Source organism: Siphateles boraxobius, unplaced genomic scaffold (genome assembly GCF_051911475.1).
Source record: "Siphateles boraxobius isolate OS27281-9 unplaced genomic scaffold, OSU_SipBor_1 8, whole genome shotgun sequence".
In the NCBI taxonomy this organism is placed as follows: domain Eukaryota; kingdom Metazoa; phylum Chordata; class Actinopteri; order Cypriniformes; family Leuciscidae; genus Siphateles; species Siphateles boraxobius.
Genome location: NW_027509208.1, coordinates 28785185 through 28810170, shown reverse-complemented (window position 1 = coordinate 28810170; position 24986 = coordinate 28785185). Strand labels below are relative to the sequence as shown.

The 24986-nt window shown below is 44.0% G+C and overlaps 1 protein-coding gene across 2 annotated transcripts in view; it reads left to right on the top strand.

The window, feature by feature from the left end:
* dse (dermatan sulfate epimerase) overlaps positions 1–24547 on the top strand; it is a 55701-nt gene extending 31154 nt beyond the window's left edge. The window contains exons 4-7 of one of the 2 annotated variants that reach the window (XR_013199943.1): positions 7659–7898; positions 9801–10008; positions 20978–23140; positions 23324–24547. Coding sequence is in view for 1 of the 2 variants with exons in the window: in XM_077220224.1 (XP_077076339.1) it covers positions 7659–7898; positions 9801–10008; positions 20978–22709 (2180 nt within the window). In the remaining variant the exon portion in view is untranslated. Of the gene's footprint in view, positions 1–7658; positions 7899–9800; positions 10009–20977 lie in introns of both variants that reach the window. The other variant, XM_077220224.1, reaches the window with a different exon arrangement.
* The last annotated feature ends 439 nt before the right edge of the window (positions 24548–24986 follow it).

Here is a 24986-nt window from a genome sequence, read left to right as displayed (position 1 = left end):
CAACATGGCGGTGGAAGGTATACGACCGGCAGCCCTTTGTGCGCATGCCTCTTGTGCAGGCTATGGAAGAGGCATGAGGAGATTGATGTGGGTGTGATTCAGGGATGGATAAGGCACTCAAGGCGCTTCTTCCCTCGATGTCTGGCAAGGGAAGATATTGCCTGTGATGTGGCTTGTGATGTGGCCTGACCCAGCTGTGCGGCAAGATGCTGCCTAATTATTTTTCTTGCCTCTTTTTTTATATATTTTTATAAAAAAACGACTCGGTTACGTATGTAACCCTCGTTCCCTGAGTAGGGAACGGAGACGTTACGTCGGATGACGACGAATGGGGTTTCGCTTAGAAAGCCTATCAACTTCGAGTATTACAAAACGAGCCAATGGCAAAGAAATGCCATGGGTCTGCGGAATTTGCATGACGTAACTCCGCCCCACCTTGTGGGTATAAAAGGAGGACGCCGGCAACAGGCAGATATGTTTCTTCGCTGAGGAGCCAAGACTGAGCTCAGGCGATCCCCGCGGTACAGCGGAAAGTGGCAGGCAGACGTAACGTCTCCGTTCCCTACTCAGGGAACGAGGGTTACATACGTAACCGAGACGTTCCCTTTCGTTGTCACTCCGAGTTACGTCGGATGACGACGAATGGGGTTACCAGTCTTATCACGCCACCTTCTCAGCTGTCTTTCAGTGCCCTGCGTAAATCTGAGATCCCTGTCGTGAGACTGGCACGGACGAAGGACTCCTATTTAGCACAGGAATACCAAGGTACACTGGGGAGCATATCCCATAGCTTAGAGGAAATATGCAATTATTGCCAACCCAGAGGGGGGGACTTAGAGAATACACATGTGACCCGAAGGAGACATGGAGAACACTGGGGTGTCCAGCCGCAGGTGGAATATTTCAACCCCAGGGGTGGCAAGGTGGCTTGCCAAGGGAAAGACACATGCTCAAGAGGCTTACAGTGGAAATACACATTTGGGGGTCGCTCAGGGGAGGGACCATGCACACGGGAGGCACCTAGCCGACGCACAGGCAATAGACACTGGCGCCAACGTCAGGAGTGCTGGAGGAACTCAGGGCTTTCGGGGAAGCTCACCTGAGGAGAATATCGCACGTATCCAGTCCGTGGAGTGGAATGGCGAGCAAGCGAAGACACCTGAGCGGGTCCAGTACTAGCCGGTTGAAGCGAGTACATGAGAGGACACTGGCTCCACTCGGAGATTGTAGAATCTGGCGAATGTGTTAGGTGTCGCCCAGCCTGCAGCTCTGCAGATGTCTGTTAGCGAGGCGCCATGCGCTAGAGCCCAAGAGGATGCCACACTCCGGGTGGAGTGGGCAGTCACACCAAGGGGGCACGGTCGACCTTGCTGCTGGTATGCCAAAGCAATGGCGTCCACTATCCAGTGAGACAACCTTTGCTTGGAGAGAGCCTTTCCCTTCAGCTTCCCACCATAACAGACAAAGAGCTGGTCTGAGGTCCTGAAACACTGCGTCCTGTCTACATAGGCACGGAGGGCGCGTACTGGACATGGCAGTGCCAAGGCTGGGTCTGCCTCCTCCTGGGGCAGCGCTTGCAGGTTCACCACCTGGTCCCGGAAGGGAGTGGTAGGAACCTTGGGCACATATCCAGGCCGGGGTCTCAGGATCACGTGAGAGTAAGCCGGCCCAAATTCCAGGCACGCTTCTTCAACGGAGAATGCGTGCAGGTCCCCCACCCTCTTGATGGAGGCCAATGCAACCAGGAGCGCTGTCTTCATAGACAGGAACTTAAGCTCCACTGATTGCAACGGCTCAAAGGGAGCACTCCGCAGGGCAGTTAGAACCACTGAGAGGTCCCAAGAGGGAACGAGAGGAGGGCGAGGAGGATTCAGTCTCCTCGCTCCTCTCAGGAACCTGATGATCAAGTCGTGCCTACCAACAGACTTACCTTCGACCGGGTCATGGTGTGCGGCAATAGCGGCAACATAGACCTTCAGGGTGGAGGGAGACTGTCTTCGCTCCAGCCTATCTTGAAGGAAGGAAAGCACGACACTAATCGAACATCTCCGGGGGTCTTCTCGGTGAGAAGAGCACCAGTTGACGAAGAGGTTCCACTTCAACGCATAGACGTGTCTCGTGGACGATGCTCTAGCGGAAGTGATGGTAGCCGCCACCGCTGGTGGTAGGGTACTCACACCTGCCTCGTCCCGTCCAGGAGCCACACGTGGAGGTCCCAAAGATCGGGACGAGGGTGCCATAGGGTGCCCCGTCCCTGAGAAAGGAGGTTCTTCCTCAGGGGAATCGGCCAAGTTGGTGCTGTCGCGAGGAGTACTAGTTCGGAGAACCAGGTCCGGGCGGGCCAGTATGGCGCGACCAGAATGACCTGCTCCTCGTCCTCCCTGACCTTGCGCAGGGTCTGCGGCGCAAAGCAAGACGTACGGCCAGCAACTCGAGGCAATTGATGTGCCAGAGGCGGCGGGGTCCTGTCCAGGAGCCCGTCCATTGCACATGGCACCCCAGCCCGTGGAGGAGGCATCTGTCGTTACAACGACGTGCCGCGAAGCTCGTTCCAGGGGCACTCCGGCCCGTAGAAAACTGAGGTCCGACCACGGGGTGAAGTTCTGACGGCAGGACGGACTAACTGTTACTCGGAAGGTGCCGTGTTGCCATGCCCACCTCGGGACTCGGTCGCGAAGCCAATGCTGAAGCGGTCTCATATGAAGCAATCCGAGCGGCGTTGCCGCGGCTGCAGATGCCATATGCCCCAGGAGCCTCTGAAAGAGTTTCAGTGGAACCGTACTCTTGCCCTCGAACTGTCTCAGGCAAGTCAGCAGTGACTGCGCGCGCTCGCTCGTAAGCTGCGCGGACATGGCGACCGAGTCGATATCCATACCGAGAAAAGAGATCCTCTGCACGGGGCAAAGTTTGCTCTTTTCTCAGTTGACCCGAAGGCCCAGACGAGCTAGGTGCCGGAGCACTAGGTCCCTGTGTTCGCATACCTGGTCTCGAGAGTGAGCTAGGATCAGCCAGTCGTCGATGTAGTTCAGGATGCGAACCCGGTGTTCCCGAAGGGGAACAAGGGCAGCCTCGACGACCTTCGTGAAGACGCGAGGAGACAGGGCTAGCCCGAAAGGGAGAACCGCGTACTGGTATGCCTGCCCCTCGAAGGCAAACTGAAGGAACGGTCTGTGTCGAGGGAGAATGGAGACATGAAAGTAGGCATCCTTCAGGTCGATTGCTGCAAACCAATCCTGGGGCCGCACACATTCGAAAATGCGTTTGGCAGTGAGTATCTTGAACGGCAGCCTGTGAAGGGAACGGTTCAGCACACGCAGGTCCAGAATTGGCCGTAACCCACCGGTTTTCTTGGGGACAATGAAGTACGGGCTGTAGAAGCCGGTCCTCATCTCGGCCGGAGGGACGGTCTCGATCGCACCCTTCGCCAGCAGGGTGGCGATCTCTGCTCTCATGATAGGGGCGTTGCCACCGACCAAAGTGGAGCGGATTCCCCTGAAGCAGGGAGGAGACCGCGCGAACTGAATCGCGTAGCCGAGCCTGATGGTCCGTGCCACCCATCGGGACAGGAGGGGAAGCTCTAGCCAGGCTCCCAAGAACTGTACCAGCGGGGTCATACGGACCACAGACTTCCCACCGATGGTGCAGCAGGGCGGAATGACTGGCCCGGACGTGGACGGCATAGCGGCCCGGTGTGGGGGCACAGTCATTAACCGCGCCCTGACAGAGGAGACCAGGGAAGGAAGAACGTTCCACAGGGGTCTGCTCTGCCAGGGGGCTGGCGACAGAGGCGGAAGAGAGCGGCACGGTCCGGGGACGGCGCGCACTGTCAACCGGCTCTGGAACAGAGGGGGACGAGGGGTGCACGGCTCGGGGGGGGCGCACCGTGTCGTCCGAGAACTCTGTGTGCTCAGGGATGGAAATGTTACTTCTTTCTTTAACCACATTAGGCTGCTGCCCACCCGTGGGTGAGCAGCGGGGAGTGGAGAAAAAAAGATTCTCCCCCGGCCCTCCACCGGGGGAAGGAGTGGTCCTGCTACCATCTCCTGAGAAGTAATCTTCAACATCCCTGAGCAGCCCGTCTCAGGAGCGCCGCTTGGCCCGGCGTTTAGCGGGGGGCGGGGCTGGAGAGGGCTGGGGCGCCTTCTTACGGCTTCCTCCGCGACCGGGCCCGGGTGGAGGCTGCTGCTTGGGCCGGGCGGGAGCCGCAGGAGGGCGCCCTCGGCGGCGAACAGACTGAGGGATCTGCCCGGTCGGCTGGGTGGAGGCAGCAGTGGGCCGTCGGGGCAGAATGTGCTTGATGGCCTCAGTCTGTTTCTGGGCGGTGGAGAACTGTTGGGCGAAGTCCTCCACCGCACCGCCGAATAGGCCGGCCTGGGACATGGGGGAGTCGAACAGGCGAGAGCGCTCAGCATCCCGCATGTCAGCCAGGTTCAGCCAGAAGTGTCTCTCCTGGACCACAGCTGTGGACATCACCAGACCCAGGGAGCGTGCGGTCACCTTCGTCGCCCTTAGCATCTGGAAGGTATTGGGGCAGGCTGAGGACGGGAAGCCGCAGCTGCACCCAAAAACCAATCGTCCAGCCGCGAGCGCTCAGGACAGGGTGGAGGGTTCCACTCCAAACCAATGCTCGCGGCCGCCCGGGAAAGCATGGCCGTCATCTCTGGATCGGACTGAGCCACAGCCGTATTCACACCCGAGGGGGGCAGCTGTGACGAGTCGTCACTTCCAGACGAATCAGACCCGCCTTGTGATGCTGCGATTGACATCGCATCTTCCTCTGGAGCGCCAAAGGACACCCGCGGGACCTCAAAGGACGGTCCCGCGAGGATCCCCTGAACGCTCGCGGGTTGCAAAACTGGAGAAGGTGCTGCGGGGCACGGACGAATAGTCGGTGCTTTGTTCCACACAGTCACCCTCAGATCACCCTGGCCACCAGCCGAAGTAGAGCCTCTCGAGGAGGCGCTAGATCGGGGTGTGGATGAGGGGACTCTCACTCTTGCGAGATCATTGAGTCTCGATCTAAGTGTTGCGATGGTCGTGTTCCCACAGAGAGAACATGACTCATCCACGAGCACTGCTTTAGCGTGATTAAAGCCCAAACACACCAAGCAGCGCTCGTGCCCATCAGAGTCAGACACCAGCCGACCGCAACCAGAAGTGCACGGGCGAGGCATCTTTAAAAAGACGTGCCGCGTGCAAGCTCTTTTTGTGAGAGAAACTCAGTGCTGAAGCGCCCACGGAGAACACACTCGCTGGCAAACCACGCTCAGATAAGCAGGAAGTGTGCACTCGCCGGGAGATCGCCGTCACACCAACACTGGAGAGTTGCTCGTCTCGTAAGAAGCTGACAATCAGAGATAGCTTAAGGAGTGAAGAATTACACTTGGCTCCGAAGCGAAAACATATCTGCCTGTTGCCGGCGTCCTCCTTTTATACCCACGAGGTGGGGCGGAGTTACATCATGCAAATTCCGCAGACCCATGGCATTTCTTTGCCATTGGCTCGTTTTGTAATACTCGAAGTTGATAGGCTTTCTAAGCGAAACCCCATTCGTCGTCATCCGACGTAACTCGGAGTGACAACGAAAGGGAACTGTAAGTTCCACTAATACGTGGATGAAAAAGCACTTTAACTGTATTTAATTGAAATTCAAACTAAAATACATTTTCATTTTATTATTTACAACATGCAATGTTAGTGTCCGAAAACATAACATTCAGTTCACACTTTCGTCTATCTTTTTAAACTCTATTTGTTCTGTTAAAAGTTTGCTAAAGTGTATTTCTTTTTCACAAGAGAAGAAAATGTACTAGAAAAAGACTGCCAATCAATGCAAAGACTGTCAATTTAAAAAATGCCAAAAGCAACTGAAGAAGTTATTTAAACGAACAGGAAAAAGGGCTTTGGGGAATGAAGTGTGTTTTCTACTGTGAATGTTTGCAGTCAGATTTGATAACTCCAGCTTCTGTGCTGTTGGGTTTCTGCAGTCCACAGAGTAGGTGATATCATGTTTGTGTAAATGTTGTTGTTCACTGAGGGTAATTCCTGTTTGATTGTAAATCGGTGCGTGTGTGTGTGTGTGTGTGTGTGTGTGTGTGTGTGTGTGTGTGTGTGTGTGTGTGTGTGTGTGTGTGTGTGTGTGTGTGTGTGTGTACTTAGTAACTTAGATACAGGAGCTGTTTGTCGGTGGACCTACAGTGTTCCAGGAAACCTGTGGTGTGGCAGTATTACTCAAACTGATGAGTTGTGGTCTAAATATTTATGTGATTCTTCTCAGACTCACCCAGGCATGCAGGCAGAGGAGCTGGGGGTAAATTTGAAACATTTTCCTGAAATTAAGAGAGCTAACTGAGAGTTTAGCTCATATTAGTACAGGAGGGTTTACTAAGGATTGCTTTTGCCTTCTGCTTCTCAGAGTTATAAATATAAACTGTATAATTCATCATTTACACCATCAAACACAACTCAGTGTGGTTTCCGAATGATCTCTCTATGCTGAAATGAGCTGGCTATAACAGCAAAGAACTGCTTTCTGCTGACACAAGCCCATTTACGTGCACATCAGAAAACAGGGTTATTCCAGGGTTATTGCTGAGCAGCATTCTGTGAACATGAGCGCTGTTTTCCTTTACGCCATTTAAGGAATTACATTGTTTAGTCCTGTTTTGACTGATGTTGTTGTCGTTGATAAACAATATATATTATGGACGGTTTTGTGTCTGTTTTATGGTTTATTACTAATTATGATGTGGAAATTTAAGTTCAAGAAAAACATTTGCTTCTTTATAACGTTCCATTGCAACATGTGCTGTATATTCAAACTTTAAAACCAAAATAATTTTTTTTTTTTTTGGTCGCCTGAGGCGCAGCTCCATATATAACAGAGCACTGCCCACAAAGCTATGATTTTGACTTGTCACTGAAATTTGTAAATACATTTTAAAACTTTTTTGTATTTAATTAGACAGAATTTATAAAATAATAATAATGAATTAAAATATGCCAGAATGGGTAGGTAGTAAAGGGTTGCAAAACTAAGTTTACTACGGAACAGCTATGTTGGGGAAAAATACGTAATTAAGATCAAGCAATTTAAGGGAAAATCATGAAATAACATGGCTGCAAATAAAAGGTGAGACATGACCAAAGATTATGCTTTTGGTAAATAAAATTATTTCATAATAAAAACTACCATTCTTCTACTAAAAACTAATTACACTTCCATTCAAAAGTTGTTGTCAAATAATCCTGAACAAAAATGCATGATGGATTTACTAAACAGGGCAAATTACTGTGAAAGCGCAATTCCAAAAAAGCGCAGATGTTCTCCGCGTGATCTAATTAAAGTACACACATGCAGTCGGATCACTTCCATAAAGACCAGCACAATCTACCAAGAGCAGTGCAAATTAGCATCTGGTTTAGCACATGCCTTTTTTGGTGGTAAATAATGGCTAGCGCAACGGCTAACTAGCGCAAACCTTAGTAAATCACCTTTGCTTGATTCATTTAAATACTCTCCTCCCATAAATTTTTGCGTCTGAAAGAGAAACTCCTACAAACACATATGCAATAAGGTCAGCTGCTTCAGGAAACTGCCTTCTAATCACAACAAATTCTTCCCTATGTAATATTTGCTATGTTTCTGTATATTTCAGGATACCTCCAGGAGGCATACCTCTGGACAAAACAGGCTCTTTCCATCATGGAAAAGTCCATGGTGCTTCTCCAAGATGTGACGGATGGTTCTCTGTACGAGGGTGTGGCCTATGGGACATACACCACTCGTTCTCTATTTCAGTACATGTATTTGGTGCAGAGGCACTTTGACATCGGCCACTTCAGTCATCCCTGGCTGCACAAACACTTTGCCTTTCTCTACAGGACATTGTTGCCTGGTAAGGCCTTGCTCTGCCTGGTTCTGTGTAGTATCTTACAATCACAACATTTAAAGGGTCAAATCGGAAACGTTTTAATTTATTTGGTCTTCATTTTTCACCCTCTCTCTGACCCGTAGGATGTTTTTTTGCTGCTGACTGTTGTACCTCAAGTCATTCTAGGTGTATATGACTTTCTTCTTTCAGCCGAACACAATCAGAGTTATATTTATAAATGTCTTGGTTCTTCCGAGCTTTATAATGGGAGTGAATAGTAACTGAGATTTTGAAGCCCAAAAAAGTGCACCCATCCGTCATAAAAGTAACCCAGGCCTTCTGAAGTGAAGCGATGGGTTTGTGTAAGAAAAATATCCATATTAATAACTTTCTAAACTATAATCACTGGCTTCCAGTGTACTCAAGGCTGTACTTAAGTCGAGTTCCGGCGGAAGAGTGACCTCTGACCCGACGCATGAAGAGTGATCTCTGACCCGACCTATGACGAGTGACCACTGACTCGACGCATGACGAGTGACCTCTGACCCGACGCATGACGAGTGTGACCCGGCGCATGACCAGTGACCTCTGACCCGACACATGACGAGTGCCCTCTGACCCGGCACATGACGAGTGACCTCTGATCCGACGCATGACGAGTGACCTCTGACCCAACGCATGACGAGTGCCCTCTGACCCGATGCATGACGAGTGACCTCTGACCCGACGCATGAAGGAGTATTGTAAGATTGGATGAGAGTTGACGCCTCTCGCGATTCAAACTAATAGGGCAACAAACTCAAGCTCCTCCCACATTTCTCTTTAAAAATTCTCGTTTTAGAAGTCTAACTCGTGACTGGTGTTTTTTTTGCCTCTATCCTCTGCGATTCCCCATTCGTCAATACGTCATCGTCGGGTTAGAGGTGACTCTTCCGCCGGAACTAGACTTGTGTATGGCTGTTACCGGAAGCCAGTGATTATAGTTTATAAAGCTATAAATATGGATATTTTTCTCACAAAACGCATCACATCACTTCAGAAGGCCTTTATTAACCCCTGGAGTCGTATGGATTACTTTTATGCTTTTTTTTACTATTCACTCCAATTATAAAGCTTTGAAGAGCCAGGATATTTTTTGATATAACTCCGATTTTGTTTGGCTGAAAGAAGAAAGTCATATTCACCTAGAATGGCTTGAGAGTGAGATAATTATGCGATCATTTTCATTTTTGCGTGAACTAACCCTTTAAAGCCATAGCCAGGTAACCTGGCCAAAACCAAACCACAGCTTAGGCCTTGAACTGTAACTGCAACAGTAGCTCTCTGTGCACATCAGAGCTAGCAGCCGTGGAGCTGTTTGTGTGTGTCAGTCAGGTTTGGACAGTTTGCAACCTCCTGCCAAAAGCCATTTTACTGTAGCGGAAAACCAAATCCTTAAGCAAAAAATTAGGAGACGGAGAAGGTTAGCAGCCACAATACACCCTCTCAGTCGTCCGTTCTGAGAATCCACACAGATGCAGTACTGTCAAGACCATATGGCCTCTTCTTAGTCGTTTCTGTGTTTATATATCAGTGTAACAAGGGTTTTGGTTTTCTGTGGAAACCAAAACAAACTGGTGAAAATACTAACATCAAACTCTCATTAGTTAAAGGCTGCCCTCTAAAGACAGTGCTCACTTCTGTCGTTCTTTTACACACACGTGATTCTATCTGACTAAATATTTTCTAGTGGTTGCTAGGTTTAATATCCCTTTTGACAGTAAACTGCTGTTCTTTCTTTAATCTTCACCCAACCTCGTTAATTAAAAAGTGTTTACTTCTTCGGCTGTCAAAGAGGCTTCTACTTATTGTGCAGTTTGTATGTATCAGTATGAACAAATACTTGAGATTTTAAGTTGACCTTTATGCTTTAAATGATTCCTGCAGGTTTTCAGAGAACCGTTGCAATCGCAGATTCCAACTATAACTGGTTCTATGGGCCAGAGAGTCAGCTGGTGTTTTTGGATCGGTATGTCATGCGAAATGGAAGCGGGAATTGGCTGGCTGAGGTGATCAGACAGAATCGTGTTCTGGAGGGCCCGGGACAGGCGGGGAAGGGTCAGCGCTGGTGCACACTGCACACTGAGTTCCTATGGTAAGACTTCTTGTGTTCCTGAGCACAGAGCCTGTTTACAAATATTTCGCTAGATTTTAGTTTAGAATACTGTGTATTTAATCCTCAAAGAGGATTAAAGCTTTGATTTTGATTATGTTATTTTTCCCAGTTAAACATGAATGTGGGAAACCATTAGTAATGAAACTCACGATGTTTCAGCATATTTAGTTTTTGATGTTGTGAAATGTCAAACATCAATGTTGCAAAATTTCACAGATGTTATACTTCTGTTGTCAAGTACTTTGACTTTCTTTAAAAGCCTTCCTAGCCATGAAAACTTTTGTTACATTACACAATAATAAACTATAGTATATAAGTTTATGCAAAATATATCAAAAAATAAAAATATATCAAAATATAATTTCTCCTACTTTTACAAATACAGGAAAATCTGATTTAATGCAAAGTGTTAAATTTGTAATCAATATATGCATCCTGAAAAAAGTTCTGATGATTTGCAAAGTAGACCTAACATACGCAATGTTAGGTCTACTTTGCAGATCATCAGAATTTTTTTCAGGATGCATATATTGGTTAAAAATTTAACACTCTGCATTAAATCAGATTTTCCTGCATTTGATGAAGCTGAGTTAAAAAATATCAATAAAATCTTTCCATCGTATATAGTTTTTTCTTCAAAAAATTAGAACTAGAATTAAAATAATATTTAAATATTTAAAATTTAATATTTATATATGTCAGCTTTAATGTACTTATCAAAATAAAAAAAGGTTTAGGAATTAATTACCAAAAAAGTATTCAAAATGTATAATTTAACTTACTGTACAGTCTGCAAATGGGTGTTCGAATACTTTATTTAATGTCAAAAAACTTTATTTAATGTCAAAAAACTTTATTTAATGTCAAAAAACATAAACACAAATTTAGAAAAAAAAAATGTTTTCACAAAATCTGTCATTTTCTGTCACTAGCATGTTTACATGGACGCTTATTGTTCCGAGTGTTTACATGAGCTCTAAATAAAGTGATCTGATTAATGTGTGCATTTATGTCACAAGTTGAACATCTGGATTTTTTTTTTTTTTTTTTCACCCTGCATACTAACCCCCATCCTGCCATCGCTTCTTTTATTTGCTTTAAAGCAGACCAGATGCAAGGTGGACATGAAGATTTGTGCCATTCTGCTTATGTTTATCAAGCAGTAAAAACGTCTCCTCCCACACAACAATCCGTCTGTGGATGAAAGTCCAAAGTGGCAGATGATGAATAGATATGAATTTTTGATTGACACGACAGTCATTTATTGTACTATGTTGTGAACTTCTTCTTCTCAAGTGTAGAAAAGATAGAGTTGCAGACCAGGAGATTGTTGAGGTATAAGTTCTTTATTTCGTCGCTGTAGTCATCTCAATCAAGTCTAACTAAGGGAACTTTACATTGTAGTTTATATACATTTCAAGAGGAGGAGTTACATAAAGGTGGAAACAAAAGCATGCAAATGAGGCATCTGGGTTAAGGATGTGCCCTAGACTGAGAGTGTTACCAATCCTAATCCAATCAGCATAACAGTGTAATGTAAATATCCTAATCCAATCAGCCAGACTCTTCACCGATACCTTCACATTATCTTAATGGCCAGGCAGTGCATAAAGACAAAAGGTGATAGTCTCAGTGCTCTGACCAATTTAACTTACAATAGAGAGCTGGACAGACAGGAACAGGCAGGTTTGTGACATCATTTACCTTAGATACAAAATTCACACTAATAAACTTTCTCAGTTTCTATGCTATTGTATTGGAAGCTCAATTATACATTTAAAATAAAATTTGTAATCCTACAGTTCCCCCTTTGAGAGTTCTAAATAACTCTCACAAAATACAAATTTAGACACTTAAAAGTTAAATTCTTGTAACTTGTGATCATTACAGGCTCATGCTTCTGTGTTGCTGTTTCTGCAATTGCATGCTGACACAGAAACAAACATGCAAATTTAGGGTCCGTTAAGTTCTTAAGGGTAATAGTCTTTTCTGTTTGGGACTGTCATTTCTTTGTGAGGGGCGTGAGTCATTTGTGAGGGGCGTGAGTCATTTGTTGAATGAAACACTTGATACTGTGGACGCATAGATAGTATGCTATTAGAAGAAATAACAGCAGAATTGCTATTTCCTTTATCCACAGCCAGGGTTTCCCAATCAAGTTTCCGAACCATGAAAAATTAACTTCAGTCATCTGGTGTAATTTTGCTGAAAGATCAAGAATGTCTTGTTGGATTTTGTTCAAGTTCTCTGTTGGATCCATTAACCCGGTGCAGCACTCAGGTCCGATGATGGTGCAGGCTCCTCCTTGCGTTGCTAGAATGTAATCCAAGGCCACTCTGTTCTGTAAGATCATTATCTTGTGCGAAGCGAGAGTGTCCGTGATGTTACCAAGGGCCCAAGCCGTATCATTGGCCAATTTCTGTACAGAATTCGATAAGCTTCTGACTTGATCAAGGGCTTGCATGACACCATAAGATGGTATTAATGCTCCAAGAGTTCTTGACCACCATGTTTGTGCTCAAGTGAGTCCTGGAATGCAGCCATCTGCTTCGTTAGTGGTAGGAGCTGAATTTTGTAGCTGTGGGGAGCTTGGGGTGGAGTGTGTATTTTCTCTGATAGCTGGTAGAATATAAACCAGGGTGCACCTTCCGTTAAATTGGCTGGGGAGGATGCTGTAGACAGAAGTTCCACATAACCAAAAAGTGTCAGTTGGTGGAGAGATCATACACAACTGATTTATTTCAAAAAAATTTGGTAGGGATGGGTTTCTGGAGAAACACTCTGTTAAGTCATTTTCCTCTTTCTTATCTGTTGTAGTAACGTACACGTGGGATTCTGCTCCTCTTTCAATCACAAAGCTGCAACGTTCACGAGGAATTTCCCCCAGTGGAGTCGATGCTGGAGCATAATTTTCCATGCACCAATAGAACATCATTGGCAGGAGTAGATCTGTCATGATGGGAGTAGCTGAAGTTAGGTTGCAGGATGGTAGTCCTGGAATGCAACACGGAGAAGCTGGAGGAATTGTTGTATTGTGACATGTATCCTTGTTGTATAATTCACTGGTATGATGATTGAATAAGGTACACGTGTCACATTTGGAGATAGGGTGTGCCACCCAGGGGATTCCTGCTCCTACTGAAGGTGCGTGTGGCATGCAAACGTCCTTTCCAGCAAACAAGGCATTTCTTGACATATTCATTAGCTCTAAGAATATGTTGTTTCTGGAGTCCACACTTTGTGCGATGTCCATGATGCTTAGTAGAAAGACAATCTTGATCATGTTGATGGATGATTGAAGGTTTCGTATGTGAGTCTCTGCGTTGTGTATTTTTTTTTTTTTTTTTTCGTGATAGTTGGTTCGCCAGTGAGTCTAGTTGTTTTCTGGAGGTTGTGGCTTCATACGCAGGTGAGGAGGTTGGTGCGTATGGGTCCCGGACTGTCATCAAGTGGTGTCTGCACAGAATAAGAAAGAAAAAAAAAAAAAAAAGACAGTAGAGCAGTATTTGTTCAAACACTAGGATTGTGAACTTTTTCTGAGTCTGCTATTGTTGATTTCCTCTTTCCCTATTTCTTAAACCTTTGACACCTAAAGAACAGTGAGGTAAGGATGGACTAGGATAGGGCCTATGAGGGAAGTCTTCACCCCAGGGTTAACCCCCGAAGCCTACTGCATTCGGTTCTTCCCGGGGCTCCTCACTGGTTCTGTGTCCTAACCTATCCCTGTTGGTGGGGGAACAACCTTACAGTGTGTACAATGAGTCCAGGTTTTCCTTCCCTCACACAATACTGCAGCGGCTGTAATCAACATCACTTGATGTGGCCCATGCCACTTTGGTTCTAATGGCTTATTTCTGAATGACTTTATCATGACCCATTGACCTGGGATGATTGTGTGTCCCCCTTCTGGTGAAGTCTGCAAACATGACTCAACTCTCCCTCTGGCACTCTGTACCGCCTTTGTTAGGTTTTCACAGTAAGCAATCAGGGCATCTGAGGTAATGTGTACATCAGCATTTCTAAGATCAATCACACCTGGCATCTGCATGGGGCGTCCAGTAATAATCTCATGAGGGCTCAGTCCTACTGTTCTGTTAGGTGATGCTCTCATACTACACAGTACTGCTGGCAACGCTTCAACCCATGGTACTCCTTCCTGATGCATTTTGCTTAGCCTGATTTTGATTGTTCTGTTTGCACGTTCAACCTGTCCTGATGCTTGTGGCCTATAGGGGCAGTGGAGGTTCCACTTAATCTGCAACATTCTAGACACTTCCTTGACTATCTGTCCTGTGAAGTGTGTACCTTGATCTGAGTCAATCCAATCTGGTAATCCCCATCTGGGAATGAAATCAGTGACAAGACATTTAGCAGTATGTGCAGCTGTAGCACGCCCTGTTGGATAAGCTTCTACCCATCTTGAGAACTTGTCTATTACTACCAAAACATCAGTTTTTCCCTTACAACGAGGCAATGATATGTAATCAACTTGCAGGTGACGAAATGGTCCTGGTGGAGCTGGGGTATGTGCTGCTGGTGTAGTGGCTGCTGGTATATCATTATTTTTCTGACATGTAACACACCTCTTGGCTGTTTCTGTGGCTACATTTCTGAATTTTGGATTCCACCACTGATTTGAGAACCTGTGATTCATCGTTGCTGGACCACTGTGACCTAAACTGTGTATTTGTTGAGCCAAATATGGCAGCAGTGATTCGGGAGCGACATACTTTCCCCCTTTGGTCCAGCAACCAGATGAATCCACTGTGGCTCCTTTGTCTAACCATGTCCATGCTTCATACAGAGGAACGTCTTTGTACAGATCAATTATTGATTCAGGAGGCATAATTGTCTTCTGTGCTGCACTACCTGAACACACTTGTACAGTTGCATAGAAACAAGCCTGTTTAGCTGCCATATCAGCAAGAGCATTACCTTTAGCTTCCGTAGTATTAGTTGTGAGATGTGCTTTCACTTTGATCACTGCTAATTTCTTTGGAAGTTTCATGGAAAACATTAGATCTTTCACTAATTCAGCATGCTTAATGGGGGATCCAGCAGAAGTTAGAAACTGTCTGGTTTGCCAAATGACACCAAAATCATGAATTACCCCAAAAGCATATCTGGAATCTGTGTAGATATTAGCAACTGATCCTGAAGCTAGCGTGCATGCTCTTGTTAGGGCTACTAGTTCTGCAGCTTGAGCTGAAAAATGATCTGGAAGACGTCCTGAAGCTAACACTTCCGTGGTGGACGTTACTGCATAACCTGCTCGTCTGTTACCTTCAATTACTTGAGCTGAACCGTCAACAAACAACTCAAATTCTGAATTCTCTGTGGGAGTTTCTTTTATTTCACTCATAGGTGTATATGTAAGCGTAACACAATCGTGTGTCATTTCTCCTTCATCCTCTAACAAAACTTCAGTCATAGCAGACATCATACATGAGGACGGATTCGTGACAGGTGCACGCTGTAAGACAATATTCGGGGCTGTGAGAGTTGCTAACCAATTTCCCCAGCGAGAGGAAGTGACAGAAGTGACTTTTGCTTGATTCATTAATGCGGACACTGCATGCGGACATCTTACGTTTACAGACTGTCCTAACACCATTCCTGATGAAGCCTGAAGCGCTAGATGCACTGCCTGTACTGCTCTGAGGCATGGGCCCATACCTTGAGCTACTATGTCAAGTTTACCAGAATAGTAATGAATTGGGCGTAAACTGCCCCCATGATCTTGCATTAGACATGCAGTCATGAAGCTTAAATGTTCATGGACATAAAGCACAAATGGTCTATCAGTTTGGGCAATTCCTAATGCTGGTGCTTGACATAGTGCTCTCTTCAAATCATTGAACGCTTTGAGGTGACATTCTTCCATACAAACAGTATCAGAATCTTTACCATGGCCTTTCAACAAGTCATAGAGCGGCTGTGCAATTGAGGCATAGTCTTCAATCCAAGGTCTACAGTAACCTGCTGTTCCTAAAAATGATCGGAGTGTTTTAATGGTAGTAGGCGGGGGTATGGCTTTGACTGAAGCCGCTCGATCCTGTGTAATGGATCTATTTCCTGCACCAATTGTTTGACCCAGAAATGTGACTTGCTTTTTAGCAATTTGAGCTTTGTGAAAGCTGCATTTGTGTCCTTTCTTATGCAAATAGTCCAACAATGATGCCAATTCAGTTTGATGTACCTCGTGATCTGTTGAGGAAATCAAAATATCATCGACATATTGGATCATAGTGGACTGTTTTACCGGACATTCTGGGTCACACAAATCACGTCTGACAGCCTGATGGTATATGGTTGGGGAGTTTTGAAATCCCTGTGGCAAACGTGTCCACTGGTATTGCTCATAGTCAACTGTGAAAGCTAACCATGGCTGGCTGTCAGAGTGCAACGGTACAGAAAAGAATCCATTAGACATATCAATTACTGAAAAAATCTTACTCTCTAATGGTATGCCATTACAAATTGTGGAAGGATCTGCCACTAGAGGGGTGATTTTATCAATATTTTTATTGGCTACTCTGTAGTCTATTGTAAGTCTCCATGTCCCATTGGATTTCTTGATGGGCCAAATGGGTGAGTTACAGGGACTGTTGGTTTTAACTAGCACTCCTTGCGTCAGCAACTTTTCTACAATAGGTTTGATCCCCTGTATAGCTTCCTTATTGATCGGATATTGTTTGGTGACCGGAGGTGGAGTCCCCGTCAATTTTATTGGTTCTACACCTGTCAACAAACCACAATCATCCTTGTCTTTAGCCCAAATTGGATGATTCTGTAAGAAAGCATACTCTGGAGGGATTACATTATTGGTAGAAACTTGTGCTGAGGAAATTTGAATGCTAGCAGATTCTGAGGACACGTCTAAAGTTAGATGTATTTGTCTCAGGAGATCCATGCCTAAAATTGCACCTGTATTTAATGGAGCACATAACAATTTTGTAGTCAGAGTTTTTGGGCCAAATTGTACATCTATGGGCGGGGTTTCATACAAATCAGAATCTTCACCTATTACGCCAGTTAAAGAAAATTTGGTTTTCTTGTACGGAATGTCTAAACCTTTAGCCAATTTTGTAGGAATTATGGTAATTTCTGCACCTGTATCAAGCAAAAAATCAATTTCTTTCTCTTGTATGCTACCTTTCACAAAAATTCTTGTGTCATTATGATGTATTACAGGGGTAAGGTAGCTACTCACAGCCCCAACAATTAGTTTTTTTCCTGGTCTTTTTGTGCTCTTAAAAGAGCCTGAACAAGCTGTCCTAAAGTTTCAGTGGACACTTGTGGAACTGCTTCCGGGTTGTAAGCAGGCTGAGAAGGAGCAGAATTATGCATAGCATTTCTTTTTGTATCTTGCAATTTCTTCCTACACTCTTTCTCCCAATGTCCTAATCTTCCACAATAGTGGCAGCTCCCTTCTTTTTTAGACCACCTGTTTTCTTGTTTTGCTGTGCTAAATGTAGCTGCTGCTGCTACTCTCACTTTGGTTTTAACATCAGCATCTCTTTCCCATGCAGCTAACCTGTCAACGTTACTTCTGAGAGTTCTGTTAGACCAAGTTAGATCTAGGAATGGCAAAGCTCTTCTGTATTCGGCTACAAGGCCATATGACCAGATACGAATTAGTGGTCCTTTGTCATCGAGCACACTTTCGGAATCATCCACTATTCCACTGTAAGTTATGGCTGACTGACAAAACCGTTCAGTATATTCATTTACCGTTTCTTCTTTCTTTTGTACACAGCTAGTAACTCTAGACCAGTCTATTTTGGGTCCTAAGATAGTCTTTAGGATTTTCAAAACACCTTCTCTCATATCGCCTCTACTGGCATGTTGTAGTTCAGAAGTCACTGCAGATTCAAAACTGTTGAATTCAGAATCAGTTAAAATTTGTGACATTAACTGTGTGACTTCTGTTAACGACATGTCATATAGACGAATTTTGCTGATCAATGCCCTTCTAAATTCAGAAAACTGTTTACGTGGTGAGGGTAAACTCTCAGAGAGTCGTTCTATATCCTTAGGTCCAAGGGCTTTTGCGACAGTTTGTATTCGGACTACAGAAGGGTGGGTAGAAACACTTTCATTTTCCTCAATTCCCTGTGATCTTTTTCTAGCTCCACACACATAAACTGAATTAACAGGCTTATCAGTGACTGATTGGACGGCTACATCTGTTTCAAAGAACGTTCGTAAATCAGGGTAAATGTTATCAGGCTGACTTACTTCTTCCCCATCAGTTTTTTCTGCATCTTTGTTGCGGTTCAATTTCTTGGTTAAAGAGGAAACTTTAGCCCGGAGCTCATTAATCTGTTTCTCTAGCTCTGAGTTGCGTTTAGACTGTTCTGTAGCTAGTGCTAAACCAAATTCTCTATGGCAACATATTATGCCTTTCACATTGTTCTTGCGAATACTTGCTCCTAGTACTTTTTTACACTCATCTACCGACCAAGTTTTGTCTGGATGAATCTCATATTTCTGCGTTAGTTCTTTTCTAACTTTCTCAGTGACTATTAGGTTCATTTGTTCTCCTAACAGTGTTTTAAATTCACTATCTGACCACAAAGGAGTCGCAAGACCAAATTTTTCAGTTGTTGGAACCAGCCTAGCATTCGTTCTAACCATTTTGTGGATTTCTTTATCACACAATCAAAAACACTAAAACTTCTCTGATCAAAAGAGTCTACACTTATGTCACAGATCAAACTGTTGATAAACCTTCCTTGTTACCAACACATCACATTTAACTTCCCTGCCAGAAACAGAGGATGAAACACAAAATATTAGCACGTTACGCTAATCTTCCCTGAAAGAAACGGAAAGGATCTTTCACCTTCCTAACTTTTTAGAGGATAAAACAAAATTACTAGCATGTATTGCTAACTCTTCCCTGCCTGAAACAGAGGATCAAACTTTCCTCTCTAAAAGAAAAACTTTTAAAAGGGTAACCAAAATAAATAGCCTGTAAGACTACCTCTTCTCTGCTTGCACAGAGGCTAACAATATTTTAACTTGAATGCTAAAATCTTCCCTGTCTGCACAGAGGATACCAACAACTTCCCTGACTATTCAGAGGATCAAACTCTCTTCTCTAAAAGAAATTTTTTAGAGGGTAACACCACAAGGTAACAAACAACAAAACAAATAATTAGCAAAATAATACTAATCTTCCCTGCCTGACACAGAGGATATCTTTTTAACATGTGATGTTAAAAACGTCCCTGCCTGAACAGAGGATATATTTTCATCTTTAAAAGACAACTTCTAAAGGATAACTTTGGGTAATCAAACACTACAGCTGTCTGATAACTCTTTCTCTGACGGCACAGAGGATAATTTTTACTGGTTTTTCAACGGTTCTTTGAATGGAGTGAAACTCACCAAATTATTGTTGTATGGAAAAAATTCCGTCTGGAAACTCAGTCAGAGATCTTTGTTGAGCTTGGTTCTGGAACTCAGTTAGCTTTGTTGAGATCTTTGTTGAGATTCAGTTCTGGAACACAGTCAGCTTTGTTGAGATCTTTGTTGAGATTCAGTTCGCGAACTCAGGCAGCTTTGTTGAGATCTTTCTGGATTCAAAAGATTCAGTCTGGAACTGGAAAGTCAGATCTTTGTTGAGATCTTTGAGCTTTGAAGTTTCAAAAGTTCATTCTTTGTTGAGTTTCAGTTTCTCCATCCGGGTCACGGCACCATCTGTTGTGAACTTCTTCTTCTCAAGTGTAGAAAAGATAGAGTTGCAGACCAGGAGATTGTTGAGGTATAAGTTCTTTATTTCGTCGCTGTAGTCATCTCAATCAAGTCTAACTAAGGGAACTTTACATTGTAGTTTATATACATTTCAAGAGGAGGAGTTACATAAAGGTGGAAACAAAAGCATGCAAATGAGGCATCTGGGTTAAGGATGTGCCCTAGACTGAGAGTGTTACCAATCCTAATCCAATCAGCATAACAGTGTAATGTAAATATCCTAATCCAATCAGCCAGACTCTTCACCGATACCTTCACATTATCTGAATGGCCAGGCAGTGCATAAAGACAAAAGGTGATAGTCTCAGTGCTCTGACCAATTTAACTTACAATAGAGAGCTGGACAGACAGGAACAGGCAGGTTTGTGACATCATTTACCTTAGATACAAAATTCACACTAATAAACTTTCTCAGTTTCTATGCTATTGTATTGGAAGCTCAATTATACATTTAAAATAAAATTTGTAATCCTACAACTATTTTATACTGTATTCAACAACAATTCATTATGCCATTTCTACGTCATTTCACATGCACAGAACTTTCCAGTTTCACTTTTCAATTCGATCCCATTTTAGAAATTTTACTTAGGCCAATTCATTCCGATTGTTGTGGTTACATGTGACTTTTTTTTATTACGACTGTGTTACTAGTCCGATTACAAACAGATTATAGGCTACATGTAAACGCAGCTAATGTAGCAGAAAACATCTTGGTCATGTTGGCATTTTCTTTTGTCAGGTTTAAAATGATGTCATACATATTGAACAAATTGAACTAATAGTTGTAAGCCGGCTCAGAGGAAGACAGGAATTATGTTGTTGTGGCAGTTTTTCTGGTGATTGAGGGATAATAAGACTTTTACACCTTACAAATTGTCATCTAAAGCAAAAATGGTACAAACTGAACATCATATTTTGTGAGAAAGCATGACACACTAGGGCAAAACAGGCACTATTTTTCGAACCAGCACCACAAAATATTGGATCATTTCACTCTGCAAATATTATGCAGGGCGGTGGAATACATCTCTTGAAAAATAGTTCTTGAGTTATTTGGGATTGAAATCCCACTTTTTGAGAAAAGGTCGAGCTGAAACCAAACTGAAAGGTTTTCTGATTATCCAAGAACTAGAACTTTGTGTATTGTGGTTTAACTACAAAATGTGCCTCTCTCACTGTATAGGTATGACGCCAGTCTGCAACCCACCCCTCCTCCTGATTATGGTACATCCCATCTGCATTATTTCGAAGACTGGGGAGTAGTGACCTATGGAAGTGCCCTTCCTGCTGGGAGAAACCACACATTTCTGTCCTTTAAGTCAGGGAAGCTTGGCGGACGTGCTATTTTCGACATTGTTCACCAAAACAAATACAAAGACTGGATCAAAGGGTGGCGAAACTTCAATGCGGGCCATGAGCACCCGGACCAGAACTCCTTTACCTTTGCTCCGAGTGGAGTCCCGTTTATCACAGAGGCTTTATATGGACCCAAATACACCTCTCTCAACAATGCCGTCATGTTCGGGCCTGCCGTGTCTGAGAGCTGCTTTGCACCATGGGAAGGCCAAGTCACTGAGGTTTGCAACTCAAAATGGCTGAAGTATAAGCACGGTCAGGCAGCAGACTGCCAAGGTCAGGTGGAGGCGGCTCTGGAGCGGCAGGGCATGGTGTTTATTCGCGGGGAGGGTCATGCAGCTTACAACCCTGAGCTGAAGATCAAGAACTTTCAGAGGAACTTACTCCTGCTTCATCCTGAGGTTCTGCTGGTGGTGGACCACATTCAGCTGCATTTAGGCAGCTCGACACACAGCATGAGCGCCTTCTTCCACAACACTGACCTGCCCTTCCAGAAAATCCAAGTCGATGGAGTTCACGGTGCTCTGATCAGACACGGAAATGAAACATCCAAGATGTTTTGGTTGGACGATAGGGGTGGCAGTGAGCAGGCAATAGTGGGATATAGGAGCTACCCCCGGGGATACCCGTATAATGGTTCAAACTATGTGAATGTGACTTTGCCACTGAGGTACCCGATCAGCAGTGTGGCCTACGTCTTCTTCGGATCCGGAGTGGATGTGCAGAGTTTCAGTGTGCATGGAGACACAGAGAGACTAGACATCTATCTGGCCACCAGGGATCACACATACAAGATCTGTCTGCTCACAGATGAGGTTCCCGCCAAACCCTTGGCCGTGGTGTTGATGGACCAAAAGAAAGTGGAGTTTGAAAGGACAACATTGGTAGATGTGCATCCCTTGGAGGAAGTAGAGGAGTATGTTAATGTTGTGGAGGACAATCTTCAGCATGTCAAACCAGTCTTCCAACAGCTGGAAAGGCACATTCTTTCACAGGTTCTTAACACGGACCGTTTCCACAAAACTGCTGAGCGCCTCCTAAAGTCCTCAGACAAGAGGAAGACACCAGGGACTATTGAGAAGATGTTTTCCCTTTCTAAGAAGCAGGGGAAGGGGAAGTTAGGCAAGAAGGCAAGCCTTTCTGACAGCCTTCCAGACATCTTTGCTCAGATTGAGGCGAGTGAGAAGAAGGAGAGGCAGCGGACGATGAAGCGCGTCTATGAGGAGGTCCCAGAGGAGGCGGACGGGGACTCAAGGGCTTTCATTGATTACAGTGATTTACGAAAGGGCAGAAAAGTGGGCTTTGTAAAGGGGCGGAAATTCAAAGAAGTACGCGTGGGGGCTACGGCAGAGAGTGATGATGTGTTTAGCACCACCTCGTACATTCGCCTTTTCCTCATTTTGAATATAGCCACTTTCTTTGTCCTGCTGGCCGTGCTGTTGACGCGTTTCCAGAGGGCGCAGAGTTTGCACACGCAGCGATGCCTTTACTGCATCCTCCTCATAGACAGCTTCATCCTGCTCTGGCTGTACTCCTCCTGCTCTCAAGCACAGTGCTGACCGACTATTCCTGTGGCGCAATACGCCACAAGTGTTGACTCCAATACTTTGGAAAAATATCCCTGTTTGCAGTGCATCTAAATGAGGTGTCATCAGTGTGGTCGGTACATGGCTCCTACTCACAGGCACAGTCGCATCATCACTAGGGGTGGGACAAAATATCGATAGGGCGATATATCGTTGTCCTTCTCTGTGCAATACAAGAATCGATACACTGGCTCTAAATAGATTTTTGTGCTCCCAGCGTCGCTACCTCATGGCTCCTTGAGGCGGCACTCAACACATGAATGAGGGAAAGGTGAACATAAGTTAACTAGCTTAAGATAAATGGCGGACAGCAGTGTGAGTAAAATAATAAATGCCCAAACCACGTTTAAGTCGAAAGTCTGGACGCACTTCGGTTTTTATACCATTGATGGGACAAACATGTTGTAAATAGACATCTTTGACGCTCTTCACCGAGCGCTTACATAGATACACACGGGAGTGTTTGAAAGCAGGCGTCTATTAATTGATTTGTCTATCAGTGGATATATTAGGGATCCACTCATAAACGCCTGCTTTCAAATGGTCCTGTGTGTATCTGTGTAAGCGCTCGGTGAAGAGCGTCAAAGATGTCTATTTACAACATGTTTTGGAAGTGTTGATAAACGTAGCTAATCGGAGACATATATGTTGTGCGCATGAACACAATGTTCCAATTCGAGGTGCTTAAGAATCTGCCCAACAGCGCTCAAAATGCTAGGGGGAAATGCTGATATTGTCACATTTTTAAAATGTTAAAATATCTAAGTCGATACCTTTGACCACACTATTCGGAGGTTCATTATAAGGAAGCTGGTAAACACTGAGATGTTCCCAGGTTGAAAGAAAAGTATCCATATAAAACAAGTCAAGTCAAGTTAAATGTGTCAGTTTACACACAAAGTAAAGTTTAAGCTTTTAAAAAGTACAAGCATAAAATGTTTAATTTACTTAAAATTTTCAATTTAATTTACAAACTGAAAAACTTTTTCTAACAGTTTGTACTAGAAGTTTGTCTACTCCACCATGCACTCATTCAGCACAACTCTCAATACTGAGCCAGTATTAGCAAACAGATGTGGGCGTTGTTTGTTCCCATGACTTAATTCAATTCCTCATTTTAAATCGTGGTCACATTGTAGTAATTCATTCTGTTGTTTTTGTTAAATCATGGTCAGTATTTAACAAAACTAAGGGAATTAATTAGTACAACATTGCCACAATTTAACTAAAATGAGGGAATAAATGAGTAGAACTGGAACAAGGGAACAACTGAACAAAATATGGCCACAAAGTCATGGGTACTAATCCTTAAAGGGATAGTTCACCCAAAATTGTCTTTCTTCTGTTGAACACAAAAGAAGATATTTTGAAGAATTTTGGTAACCAGATAGCTGACGGCCATTGACATCCATAGTAGGAAGAAAAACACTATGGAAGTCAATGGGGTCCATAAAATGTCTGGTGACCAACATTCTTCAAAATATATTTTGTGTGTTTAACAGAAGAAAGAAACTCATACAGGTTTGGAACAAATAAGTAAGTTTGAGTGAGTACACAACTTTGCGGGAGTGAACTGTACCTTTAATACATGGCCATGATATATATTTTTTCATGTTTTCATATTTGTCATGTGGGGGGCTCAGTATTGAAATGGGACTGGCTACCCACTTTTACTCAGATTTACTACAAGCTATGCGCATTTGGTAACAACATGGACAATCATAAAATGTGTATAATGTATAAATGTTAAAGCAAAGTATATTTTTGAGTGTTGTTTTATACTCTTCATAATTAAAAGGCAACTACAGAAATATGTGTATTTTGGTTTCTGGTGCTTTCATGATATTTTAAATCTTAAAAATATATACGGCATTCGTTCGAGTAGACCTTATATCAGATAATTTTAAAATCATAATTATGATACCTAAAATTAGACATTATTAAAATCTAGAAACAACGTTAGCATTTATGTAAAATATGTTTGCAGTGAAAAGTTATAGAAATTCATTGGTCAGAACAAAAGGTGTAATAACCCTGTCATGTGTCCCTGTTGATGATCTAAGTAATATAATAGAAAGCAAAGTTTGTCAAAAACATTTTGACAAAAAAAATTATAGAAACATTTTTTTGAGGAAATCAGACAAGTGTTTTGACTGCTTTTATGCCATCTAATATATATCAGCCAGCGCAGCATTATAATAAAAATAATAAAAGCGGACCCATATTATTAATAAGGGTGATTGACTTGAC